This window comes from Volvox carteri (genome assembly GCF_000143455.1).
Source record: "Volvox carteri f. nagariensis unplaced genomic scaffold VOLCAscaffold_130, whole genome shotgun sequence".
NCBI classification, from domain to species: domain Eukaryota; kingdom Viridiplantae; phylum Chlorophyta; class Chlorophyceae; order Chlamydomonadales; family Volvocaceae; genus Volvox; species Volvox carteri.
The window spans coordinates 32,198-43,646 of record NW_003307673.1 but is presented as its reverse complement, the minus strand read 5'-3'; the positions used below and the strand labels follow the sequence as shown (position 1 = coordinate 43,646).

The 11,449-nt window shown below is 58.5% G+C and overlaps 1 protein-coding gene across 1 annotated transcript in view; it reads right to left on the bottom strand.

Annotated features, from left to right (window-relative positions):
* The window catches only part of VOLCADRAFT_100609 (uncharacterized protein), a gene marked incomplete at both ends in the record, with an annotated part of 13,863 nt that extends 7,972 nt beyond the window's left edge, over positions 1–5,891 (bottom strand). The window contains 10 exons of the mRNA XM_002959159.1: positions 820–899; positions 1,524–1,544; positions 1,799–1,835; positions 2,268–2,493; positions 2,619–2,673; positions 3,048–3,132; positions 3,630–3,701; positions 4,217–5,322; positions 5,554–5,646; positions 5,809–5,891. Of these exons, the coding sequence (XP_002959205.1) occupies positions 820–899; positions 1,524–1,544; positions 1,799–1,835; positions 2,268–2,493; positions 2,619–2,673; positions 3,048–3,132; positions 3,630–3,701; positions 4,217–5,322; positions 5,554–5,646; positions 5,809–5,891 (1,858 nt within the window). The remainder of the gene's footprint in view (positions 1–819; positions 900–1,523; positions 1,545–1,798; positions 1,836–2,267; positions 2,494–2,618; positions 2,674–3,047; positions 3,133–3,629; positions 3,702–4,216; positions 5,323–5,553; positions 5,647–5,808) is intronic.
* Positions 5,892–11,449: the final 5,558 nt, after the last annotated feature.

The following is an 11,449-nucleotide window of genomic DNA, read 5'->3' as shown; positions in this document are numbered from 1 at the left end:
CTGCTACAGCAGACAATCCTGTCCAGCCGCCACCGCCGCCATGACGCTGGCAACGATGCTGACGACCAACACACCGAACACCAACACGGCCAAGCAACGTGGAAGCAATAGGTGGTGTGCAGAGGCGATGTCGCTTCCAACGGCGCTCGTATGCTGGATAGGGTATGGGTGGTGGAGAGGAACGGCCCGAGTCGGCACTCGGACAGCAACATCGTCAAACAGATTCTGAGTTTGCGTGGCCTCAGGAAAGACGACACTGCCGTCCGCGTCCCACTGGGGCCGTTCTTCTTCACCAACCATAGCCTATAGAGCAAGCGCAGGTGATTACAATATGTGCCATACATGCGGATGGGCGGACATTGGTAAGAACATCGAAGAATATGTTACAAAGGCATGGGTTGCATACGCAGTGGTCCAGTGGCTGATGTGTTGGTTGTGAGCATCGTCGTCGTCATGACGCGTGAATACACCAGCCAGTGGATGGTGTCGACTGCGGCAATGTTGTAAGCAGCGTACGCCACAGGATCAGTATCGTGTGGGAAGCTGGCGCTGCCGAAGAAGTCGTCGTTGTCATGCAGCAGTTACCGAACTATGACGAGTACTTCGGCAGTGCCAGCTTCGCAGACGATAGTGACCATGTGGCGTACGCTGCATACGACTGCTTAGACGCTGACGTTCGCCGCACAGGTATGCAGGGTAGCGCAGGTAAAAGCGCACGGTGCACGAGCACTTGTGTTGTCCGCTGAGGCAGTGGCATTGTTTTGGTACGGCACCGACGCAGCCCATCACACACACACACACACACACCACCACACCCACCTGCGAATGGCTGCTGTGAAGGCCTTCCGGACGCAAGTTCTATCGGGTTACTGACCCGGTACAACTTGGATCCAGAAGGACTGGACAGCAGCCACCCGCAGGTATGCGTGTGTGGTGGTGGGCAGGGGGGGAGTGGGAGTTTTGCATGCATAGGTACCGTATCATAACAACGCCACCGGCTCAACGGTTAGTGTTAATTAGGTATGCGACGACACCACTGTTGGTGTACCAAATAGGCATTGTAACGTACGACTGCAAAGTGTACGTGGGCTCGCATCCGCTGAGGCAGTGGCGTTATTATGGTACGGGACTGATACAGTGCATCACATATACACCACACCGGGCTACACCACACCGACCTGCTGTCCAGTCGTTCTGGATGAAAGTCACACGGGGTCAGTAACCCGGTAAGGTGCGGACCCGGACGGTGTGGACCCGAGTCTTACCGGGTTACTGACTCGGTACGACTTGGATGCATAGTAGACAGCCACAGGTGTGCGTGCCCGTGTGAGTGTGTGGCGCGTCGGGGGGGGGGGGCAGGGAGGGAGTTTTGCGTGCGTCGGTAGCATACCATAATAATACCACGTGTTGGTGCGGGCATCATTGTCATCATGGCGGCGGCATTTGCTATGCACGTGCGAATCGGGCCTTCCGTCTAGACCAAACAGAGTGTATCTGCTAGGCCCATGTGAACACATACGCACCTGCCATACACAGTAGAGCCGCTGCAGGCAAGATGCATTTCGAATGGACGGACGAACGGTAAGATCCGTGGTTCCGGATGTGTTAGTGAAGGGGACTGCAGACACACGGCAGCGGCAATCCGGGAGGGATGACAGACAGTCAGACGGTCAGACGGAAGAGCGTGGGTGCAGTCATACGGTCAACACGGAGTGATAGGGGGGCGGGTACTAGTACGGCCACGATAACGTGGGCGAAGGAGGACCGAGAGGGGGCGGAGGTTGGACCGGGAACATACCTGTCGAGTGCATGGTGAATAGCAGAAGCCGTGGTGCCTGCACGGTCGCGCGATCGGCAGCAGCCATGCGGCGGTGCTGGCTGCTTGGCGACAGGACGGTGTACTGGCACGACATCCGTCGTGGCGACGTGCTGCTGCGGCGCTCGTACATCGCGTCCGTGTGTTACTAGGGCCCTCGTCGTCGACCAAGCAGAGCCCATACCGCATGACATGCCATGGGTGGACAGCGGTGACAACATGTTAGAAAGGAACGGGATATATACAATACACAAACGGCTGGAAACGTGTGTTAGTGCAGGGGACTGCAGACACACGGCAGCAGCAATCCGGAAGGGAGGTTAGACAGTCAGACGGTCAGACGGAATAGCGCAGGTGCAATCATACGGGCAACATGGAGTGACATGGGGGCGGATACTAGTACGGTCACGACGAGGACCGAAAGGGGGCGGAAGCCGGGCCGGGAGCATACCTGTCGAGTGCATGGTGAATGGCAGAAGCCGCGGTGCCTGCATGGTCGCGCGATCGGCAGCAGCCAGCAGCGCCGCATAGGCGGCAGGACGGTGTACTGGCACGACATCCGTTGTGGCAACGTGCAGCTGTGGCGGCCGAAATGTGGATCCAGTGGCACTCGTACGTCGCGTCCGTGTGTTATTAGGGCCCTCGTTGTCGATCAAGCAGAGTACCCATCGCAGGACCTGCGATGGGTGGACAGCGGTGACAACATGTTCGAAAGGAACGGGATATATGCAACACATAAACGGCCGGAGACGGCAAAGGCAGCGGTACGGGAATAGGTACACATGGCACCATAGCAGTGTACGTGGAGTATCACAACTGCCAACACTGGATACACGACCGCCGTGCGGAAATAGAGACTGGCGGTGAAGAGCTGCCGAAGGGTGTCGAAGAGGCATGGAGGCACGCTAACACGATCACATATGTACCTGCTATACAGGCCAGAGCTGCTTCAGGCAATAGGCATTTCGAACGGACAGACGAGCGGTAACATCGATGGATGGGACCCCGTATGTGGCAGCGCAGGAGACTGCAGACAGACGGCAGCGGCAATCCGGAAGGAATGACAGACAGTCAGACGGTGAGACGGAATAGCGTGGGTGCAATCATATAACACGGAGTGACAGGGGGGCGTGTATTTATAATTTAGACACAAGACTGCGCGGGCAGTGCATCGTATCGCACCACATCTGATGCGCCGACACATACGGACGCCAACTCGTTGCACACCTACCACGCGCGATGGAGACCTTGCAGGAAAAGCTCGGCATGGAAATGCTCGGCACCAGGAACCACGATGCACGCAAATATGCAATGCACTGCAGCGGCGATGCGTGACGGTTGTGCAGAAGCAGGGCCGGATATCGCGAAAACTCGCTATGTCGAAAAAGCAAGATAAATAATAAGCAGCAAGATGAACACCGGTATTACAGACTAATTATCGCGGCCGTGAAGCACTTGCTTAGACACGCAATATACATACATCCTAAACAAATAGCAACACAAAACATGTACAAGGAGAACTGACATAAAATAGTTTGCGCGTGCATACAAAGAAACGACACCAAAGTTGTCGTACACATGTTAACGTGATGTGATTGCGCGGACATCGTGCACACGCCTGCGTGGACATCGTCACAACGACGAGTCGCTATGTCGCAGTAAAGGACGTATGTAAATAAAAAAGAGAACCGACACAGAACGAGTTCATGCAAAACAATGCATGTCGTACACTTGCCGACACGGTGTGGTGCGACGGACAAGCGGTAATGTGCCGACGCACATACACGTGGGTTGCATCATAACGCACACTCACCGCGCCTACTGGAAGCCACCGAAGAGAACAGCGTGAAGGCTTGCCGGAGCAGCAGCTTCAACGCATGCGAACCTGCACGACAGTGTGAAGGTCGCGAGGAGACAAGCCCGGAACTCGTTACGTCCAATTCGTTATGTCCAAGCATCATGTACACGAGTGGCATGCGCACAGCAGAGCATGCTGCAGGGAGAGCGGCAAGAAGCGGCAAGAGGTGGATACGAGTGAGACACGTACGAATGTCAACACGGTACAGCACTCGTGCTTGAAGACCCTAAATTATACCAGCGAAACCGGTTATACCGTTCATATACTCACCAGTGTAGGTGCGAGGGACGCCGCCAACTTGTGTGGGAGTCGAACCCACAAGTGCACAGAATGCACCCAGCCCTGCAAGTGTGTCGTTGCGCGGCTAGACAGCCGCTGAACGCTGGCATTTAACGCCATCCAGGGGCGGCTAGATGGGAGTGAAGGGAGGGGACAGGTGCAAGGCATAGCGAACTTGGACGACGTGTAGTGGACGGCAGCGCAAGTGGATGAACACCCAAGAACGAGTCATTCCTGCAGAGCTGTGATAAACGTTGTTCGACCTTCTGTCTTGGTGGTGATGGTACCGGTGACGGTGAATGAGTCGTAAGCGGTGTACGCCATACGATCATTATTGTCTGCGAAGCTGGCACTGCCGAAGAACTCGTCGTAGTTCGGTAACTGTTGCATGACGGCGATGCTGTCGGTGCACACCGGATAACTGCGGCTGCCGACTGTGAGGACGAGCGGGAGGACCGGTAGTGAGCCGACTACAGTGACAGAAGTGGGGTTGGGCGACAGGGTGGCCGAGGCGTGTGGACCATCCGACGGTAAAACAAGGGCACTGCGGCTACGCTGCTCCCAAGCCAATACCATATCAGTTGTGTCGGCGGGCACGGTGGCCGCGGTAGTTCGCTGAACAGCCGCCTGGAAGGTGTGCACTCGCTTGGGAGGGCGTTTGCCGGGGGCACTCGCTGCTGCTACAAGCGAGCCGCTGAGGAAGACGCTATTCATATAAGCTTTGTTAGAGGAGGGGCTGATCTTGGCACCATACACGTAAAGGGGCGTGCTGCTATCGGCCGCTGCTTGTAGCTGAGCGACGAAGTCGTCGGGAGCGGACTCCCTGATGGCGAGCTCCACGCGTCCGGCGTCGGGACTGTCACCGTTGCCGCACGCGACCCACGCCTTAAACTTGCGGAACGGCCCGCCCCGGAACATCCCGCCGTGCGGGATGAGCAGGAGGGCGCTGCCATCCGACACGTGCTTGTCTTCGGGGCGGGCCCTGTCGCTGCCGACATCGTAAGCAGGGAACCGAAGCCTGGCGCTGTAGAGCATTGGGACAGCGGAGGAGGGCTCCACGGAAATCCGCGTCGCTGAGGAGACTTTAAACTGCCCCACCGTCACCCCAGCGAAACGAGAAGTTATGTAAGGCGGCAGGGAAGCTGAATCCATGTTGGCGAACGTCACACGGTGGCCGAACGCGTGGCTGCTCTCCAGCCTGCCGAGGATGACATCGTCAATCTGCATGATTACTATCCCCTGGCCGGCGGTATTCACGCCAGCGATGAAGCTGCTGTAGCGGCTCTGGGCGCCGGCAAAGAGGCGGTCCTCACTGGTTTCTGTGGGGCCGGCCATAAACGTCACATGAAAGGTGACGCTCCTTGAATCCCTACGTGTTGCAAACAGGCGTCAAATGGGGAGCGTTACACGGTATTTAAGGTACACGCGAGCGGTGATGAACATGACGGAAGACATCTGTGCTTAAGAGACAGCGGCCAAATATGCGCGCCGGAGCTGATAGATGCGTCTATTTCGCACGGTGAGAGGCGGAGGCACAAAGTCGGGCGCGTAAGTACCTTACTGGTGTCAACACGCTATTTGCACGTAGCAGCTCGCTTACGTGGCGGCGACGGGAGGGCCGACCGTCGATGTGCTGCTCTGCGATGCAGCCGTGTCCAGCCTCTGGCGCTTGGCGTCCGGTGGGTCGATACTACTGCGGAAGTTGGTCGAAGGTGTAGAAAGTCAGGAGATGGGATCGGATAAGTTTCGCATAACACATAACACAAAACAGGGGATGCAGCAACGGAGAACACGAAACAAGGCAATGCAATGTATACGAGCAACATGTTTACACATTATGCCAGCGCAAACCGACCTGGTGGTGACCAGGGTCCGGCATCGCAGATTGTAGGACGTGCTAGAGTCCAGGCGTTGCCGCTTCGCGTCCGGTGAATCCATATCACTGCTGGCACTAAACAGGTATGTATGAAAGCAGTGGAGACAATTGGACTAGGCAGGCTTGCAAAGAGTGCAGGATAAGTGGGGAGGAATCGGCGCGCTAACAATTATACAAACCGCGGCGGCGTGTCGTATACATGACAGATGCCCGAGGATCGGCAGATGCGGACATTGGACGCGCACGCACCGCGGCTGCGAGACTGGTGTAGCTGCCAACCCGCATCATTGCGGCGGCCTTCGAGTTGGAGTTCGAAAAACAGGAGTAGATTTATAGAGCAAAGAGAGACGTGCTTAGGTGATGACGCGGATTGGTGCCAATTCGCGCGACTGCAGCCGCGTCCAGCAAAACCAAAGCAGAGATCGGCAGACGCGGACATTGGACGTGCATGCACCGCGGCTGTGAGGCTGGTTCAGCTGGCAACTCGATTGCGGTGGTCGTTAAGGAGTTCGAAACATAAGTACATTTATATAGCAAAGACAGACGTGCTTAGGCGATGACGCGGATTGCTGCCAATTCGTGTGATTGCGGCCGTGTCCAGCGAGACAGAAGCAGAAATGGATGCTGATAAAGGCGCGGATAGCCGAGATATCGCGTCAATAAATTGTTGTATATGCAAGAGGATTTGTCACGGGCGCGGTGCAGTGCGGCGTGCGTGCGGTGCGGTGCGGTGGGCGTGTCGAATGACGTAAACACGGTGCGGCGCGCATTGCACTGTTGTATAAGAAAATAGAACAAAGAAACGTGCGGGCGCTGAGCGACGACGCCAGCGAGCCGCAACGTAAAAAAGACAAAAGGACGCGCCGGCCCCGGGATCGAACCGGCGACCGCGGCTCCCACTAGACATCGGAGCTAGCGTGCCCGGCGAAGCGGCGCACGGCCATGCTCCGGGGCGCCTTCCGCGGGGGCAGGTGTGGTGCGGCGCGGCGCGGGGCGCCGAACCGAACGAAGGAAGAAGACGAAACAAGCGGCGACGGCGGGACGCGAACCGACGACCGCGGCTCCCACGCGGCGACGGAGCTAGCCTAAAAGGCGCGGCTCCGAAACCGCGGACGACACACGAAAAACACGAAAACTAGACGCGGGCTGCGTCGCCCGCGATGGGGCCGTAGTCCCCCGGCTGGGCGGCACGAGTACGACGGAGCGTGCGTATACTTGTAGTACAGCCGTGTGGGAGTCGAACCCACAAGTGCAAGGGATGCACCCAGCCGTGCGGGCGTGTCGTCGGACGGCTAGAGAGCCGTGCAACGCTGGCATTTAACGCCATCCAGTGGCGAGGCAGACGAACTGTTTTACGTGTCAGGTGGTGTTGGCTGCGGAGGTCCAACGCTCCTCTAGGTTTCTGGCGTGTTTGTACTCGGTCGTATAGCGTTCACGTGTTTCGGTTGCACGGTGATCCAGGAGGCGGAGTTCGGCCGCCAGGTCAGGGTCCAGCTTGGTTGCTGCCATGAACTGTTTGACGACTCGTGTTCGTTCATCGGGTGTGGTAGAGAGCGGGCGCAGGAGGCGGATGTGGTCGAGTGTCTTGTAGCGGGTGAGCAACACGTACATGGTTGCACGCTTGAGGCCACCGGGCGGGACGGAAAGGTCTGCGACCCAGCATTCTTCCTTGAAGCTACGGCCCTGTACGAAGTAGTCGGTGACGGCGTAGTAGTCACCAAGCGGTACATTGACTCGACGTACATTTTTGGTGGTGGTGCCGGTGTTGGCGGCTGGCACGGTGATGTTTGCTGCCGGCGAGGGCCGTGGTACGATGGCGAAGGCAGCACCTTTGGCTGCGAAGTCCGATAAGTCTGCTAGCACCGCTTTGGGCGCGTGCCCTTTAATGGGACGGACCAAGACGGCTGCGGGTAGGTAGTGGAGGCGCCAGTACGGGCCGCGGCCATCGTCGGGCGGTTCACGGCTGTCGGTAAGCAGGCCACACGCCTCGACTTCATTGTTGTGGCACGCGCCGGCGTCGGCAGCTGTGGTGTCGAGTAGGGTGTAGCGTGCACCCTCGTAGTACCAAGTGTCGGCGGTGGTGTGGTCGAAGGTGGCGTCTTTTACTCGCATTGCGACAGCCTTTTCGACGTGTGAGAGTGCCTGTTGTTGGGTTGCGCCATGTTGCCTAACCGGGACGTGGTCCGCATTCCAGCTGACCAAACGCGCTCCTTTGCGGCGCGCCTGGAGCATCAGGAGGCGTGTGTTGAGCGCGTGCCTGGGTTCGTTCCGTTGCAGCACGACGCGGGGTTCGAGGTCTGTGAGGTCGGACAAATCTGTGATGACGCGTTGGTTGAGTGCGTCTACTAGATCTGCGACACGTGCTTCAGTGGTTGGAATGCCGCCGAACATGGTTGCGAAGCGGGTAAGCTGCTGGCCAGATGGGCTGTTGTCTTGCCGCTGCTGTTTCTGCAGCATGAATACGGTGCCGCCGAGCTGACGGTACAGGTTGAAGCCGTCGTGTAGGCGGGTGTGCGTCTGTGGCACGGGGCGACGAGTGCGACGTGTGGAGGTGGTGGCGCGACGGTTGCCGGTGTCGTCGTCTGCGTCAGTGTTGTCATTGTTGCTGTCATCATGACGGTGACCTCGACCTTCGTCAAGTGAAGCTGGTGTGCGTTGTGCTGTCGGTGCCGAGGGAGTGAACTGGGGGTTTCGCTCAACGTCGGCGGCGTAGCGGTACGGTGGTGAACCGCCTGGCTGAGGGTGCTGTAGCAGGTCGCCGATTCCGCCCGCGGCGCGGCCGGATAAGACGCGGCTGCTGTCATGGGCGGGCCCAAGGTGTGGCGGAGGCGGCAGACTGGCTGTGCAGGAGTGGCTGATGGCGCCGAGGTGCTCGTGGCTTTGCATGCCAATTTCGTCGATGAGCACAGCGCCGTCGCCGACGTTGTGTTTTACTTGAAGGCCAGCATGTGCGCCGCGCTTAGGAAAGTTGGTGCCACGGGAGCCGCTTTGGCTGGCTGAGATGCCGAACATGGAGTGGGTAGATAGGCTGCGATGGACTGGGGTGTTGAACGCGATCGCGGCGGCCCAAGAGTATGCGCACGTGGCGGCCCAGTCAGGACTGTCATGTTGGTACGTGTACCACAGCAGTGCGTGTACGAACTGAGTCTTGCCTGTGCCCGGAGGACCCATGACGAGCATTTGCGGTGGGACACCTGGATCGGGTTGGTTGCGGCGGTCGAAGTAGCGTGCCATGAGCATGAATGGCACGGCCTGATCCGGCGCCAGGGTAAACAGCTCGATGGTTTCATCGATGGTCGGCGGCCGTGCTAAACGCAAGTAGGTTGGCATTCCCGCTGTGATACGGTCAGATTGTTGGGTGCCGTTTACGAGTACTGCTACGAGTGGGTAGCCGGGGCGGCGATCCAATTGCAGACGGGGTGTCCGTTCAGTGGTGGTCGGCGTGGTTGTGGTGCCTTCAGAGACGACTAGATAGCGCTTCAGGCGCTTAGAAGCTTCACTTAGCAGCGCGACGTCAGTGGCCCGTACACGGCGAATGAAGGGGTTGGTGTTCGCGCCGAGTGCATCAGGGAGAGGAAGTACACGGCAACGGCGAGCTGCACCGTAGGCGTAGAGGCCTTCCACCGTGGTGCGGTCGTATAGGTCCGTTAGGGCGATGTCGGGTAGGTTGATCCCCATCGTCGGGTCGCCTTGGCCTGGCACAAAGTCATACCGTTCGACCTGGGCGTCTTGCGGCGGCTGTGTGGTAGGATCGGGTTCGAGATGGCGTCGTGCAGCTTCTGGGTCTTCATCGTCTGGGTCGCTGGAACTGTTTTCGGGAGCCAGACCGGCGTTTGCAGCGGCAGTACGGCGTAGGCGACGTCGCAAGTTGTAATCGGCTTGACGTCGGGCGCCGGCGATGTGTTCTGCTTCGATGTTGTCTAGTAGGACGCTGATACAGGCTCTGTATGATCGGCCAGTCTCAGTGGTTCCCAGGTCCATCCACCATGCGTCGTACGCCTCTTTCACTGTCTGATCGGCAGCCACTGGTTGGCCACGGTGGGCCTTAAAGACTCCTAAAACGAACGCATAGTAGGCGGTGGCGGCTGCGGTGGTGCTTTCTGCTTGCGGGCGACGGGGCAGTTTGCCACCCAACACAACGTACCTTGGTTGCGCTAGGCGATGAAGTACGTGCGTCAGATATAGGGGGTGCGTTGGTTGGAAGGCCACATTCTTGGGAGGTATGGTTGACGTTGGGTTAGTGGGCAGCTGTTCCACGGATGGGCCGGCTGGTGCAGGGGACGTCAATGGAGTGTCGGGCTGGTTGCCAGATGGAGCGCGAGGTGCGTCAGTCGTAGGGGTAATGGCGGCGCCAGGGACCTTGCGTTTGCGGCGGCCAGGTACGGCGTGGGTTTGAGCGCCAAGGACGGCAGCATGAGGGTGTTGCGCGGGTGTTACACGTTTCACCTCGAAGTTGGATGCGATGGTGTAAGCGCTGCAGTCCAAGCCGCTGAGCTCCACACCACGTTGCGTGTAGTTTTGCACAACGTTGGCGAGGGTGTAGTCGCCATGTTCGTCCGCCTCTACAAGCTCCACGCCGGTTTCCGCGTCTTCTGGTTCCACAGCGGAATCGGATGCCAGGGCAGTGAAGGCGCCTGTCGCCAGGTAGTTGCGTTTGTAGGTTGCTTGGAACGTGTCGTGGCCCGATAGTTTGAAAGCAACCAGTGCCATGCCGGCCGTGATGGTAGCCGTCATGCGATGCACCGCGGTACACAGGTTGCCGAACACGCTGGGTTCATGACCAGTGGCACTGGGTTGGTGACCTGCCATCATGAAGTCCTGTACACGCCCTACGGCGGTACATGTGAGGTGCGCCTGGCTGCGTTCGATTGTCTTCGCAGTGTACTTGGAGCTGTAGTACGCAGCGTCACGGGCGCGATCAATGGCGGGTTGTAGGAGGGGGCAGTCGCCGCATTCGTTGATGGGACGCGCTAGTTGGGCGGCGATGTCAGCCGTGTAATCCCGGTCGACTTCGCAGGCCAGGGACATCAGATGGTTGCATCCGAAGGCCAGAGCAATCGCAGGCATGTGCGGCACCAGGTTGGATGCGAGGCGGGGCAGCAAAAATAGACCGGTGGTACCGACCCACTGGAAAGCTGTGCGGATAAATCGGGGAAAGGCCATGCCGCAGCTGTCGTCGGTGCCACGGCAGCCGTGCCGCTTGCATGTCGAACTGTGGGTGTGGGTGAGGGTGCTGCGTATGGCGGCAGCATGATGGGCACGGCAGGCGCAGTGCCGGGATGGAGGTGGTAGTCCGCCGTTTGCACACCCTGCCAGGCATTCAAAGTCGTACGCGGCAGGTGGGCAATTTGCCTGTACTTCTGGCACGGACAAGCCGTGTTGCTGCACTTCCGTATTAGACATACCCATGACGAGAGGCTGCATTTCATTGGTCGGTGTCGGAGCATAGTACGGCGAGGGGTACCACATTTCGCACAACGCGTATGCAAGCGCCAGAGCTCGGCAATTCGGACCGCAGAATAACGCTTGGAGGTTGTCCAGCGCGAAGTACTGGAGGTGTGCGACTCCGTGCAGGTGTAGTGCCAATCGTCCGCTCTGCTCGATTTTGACGACTACCTCA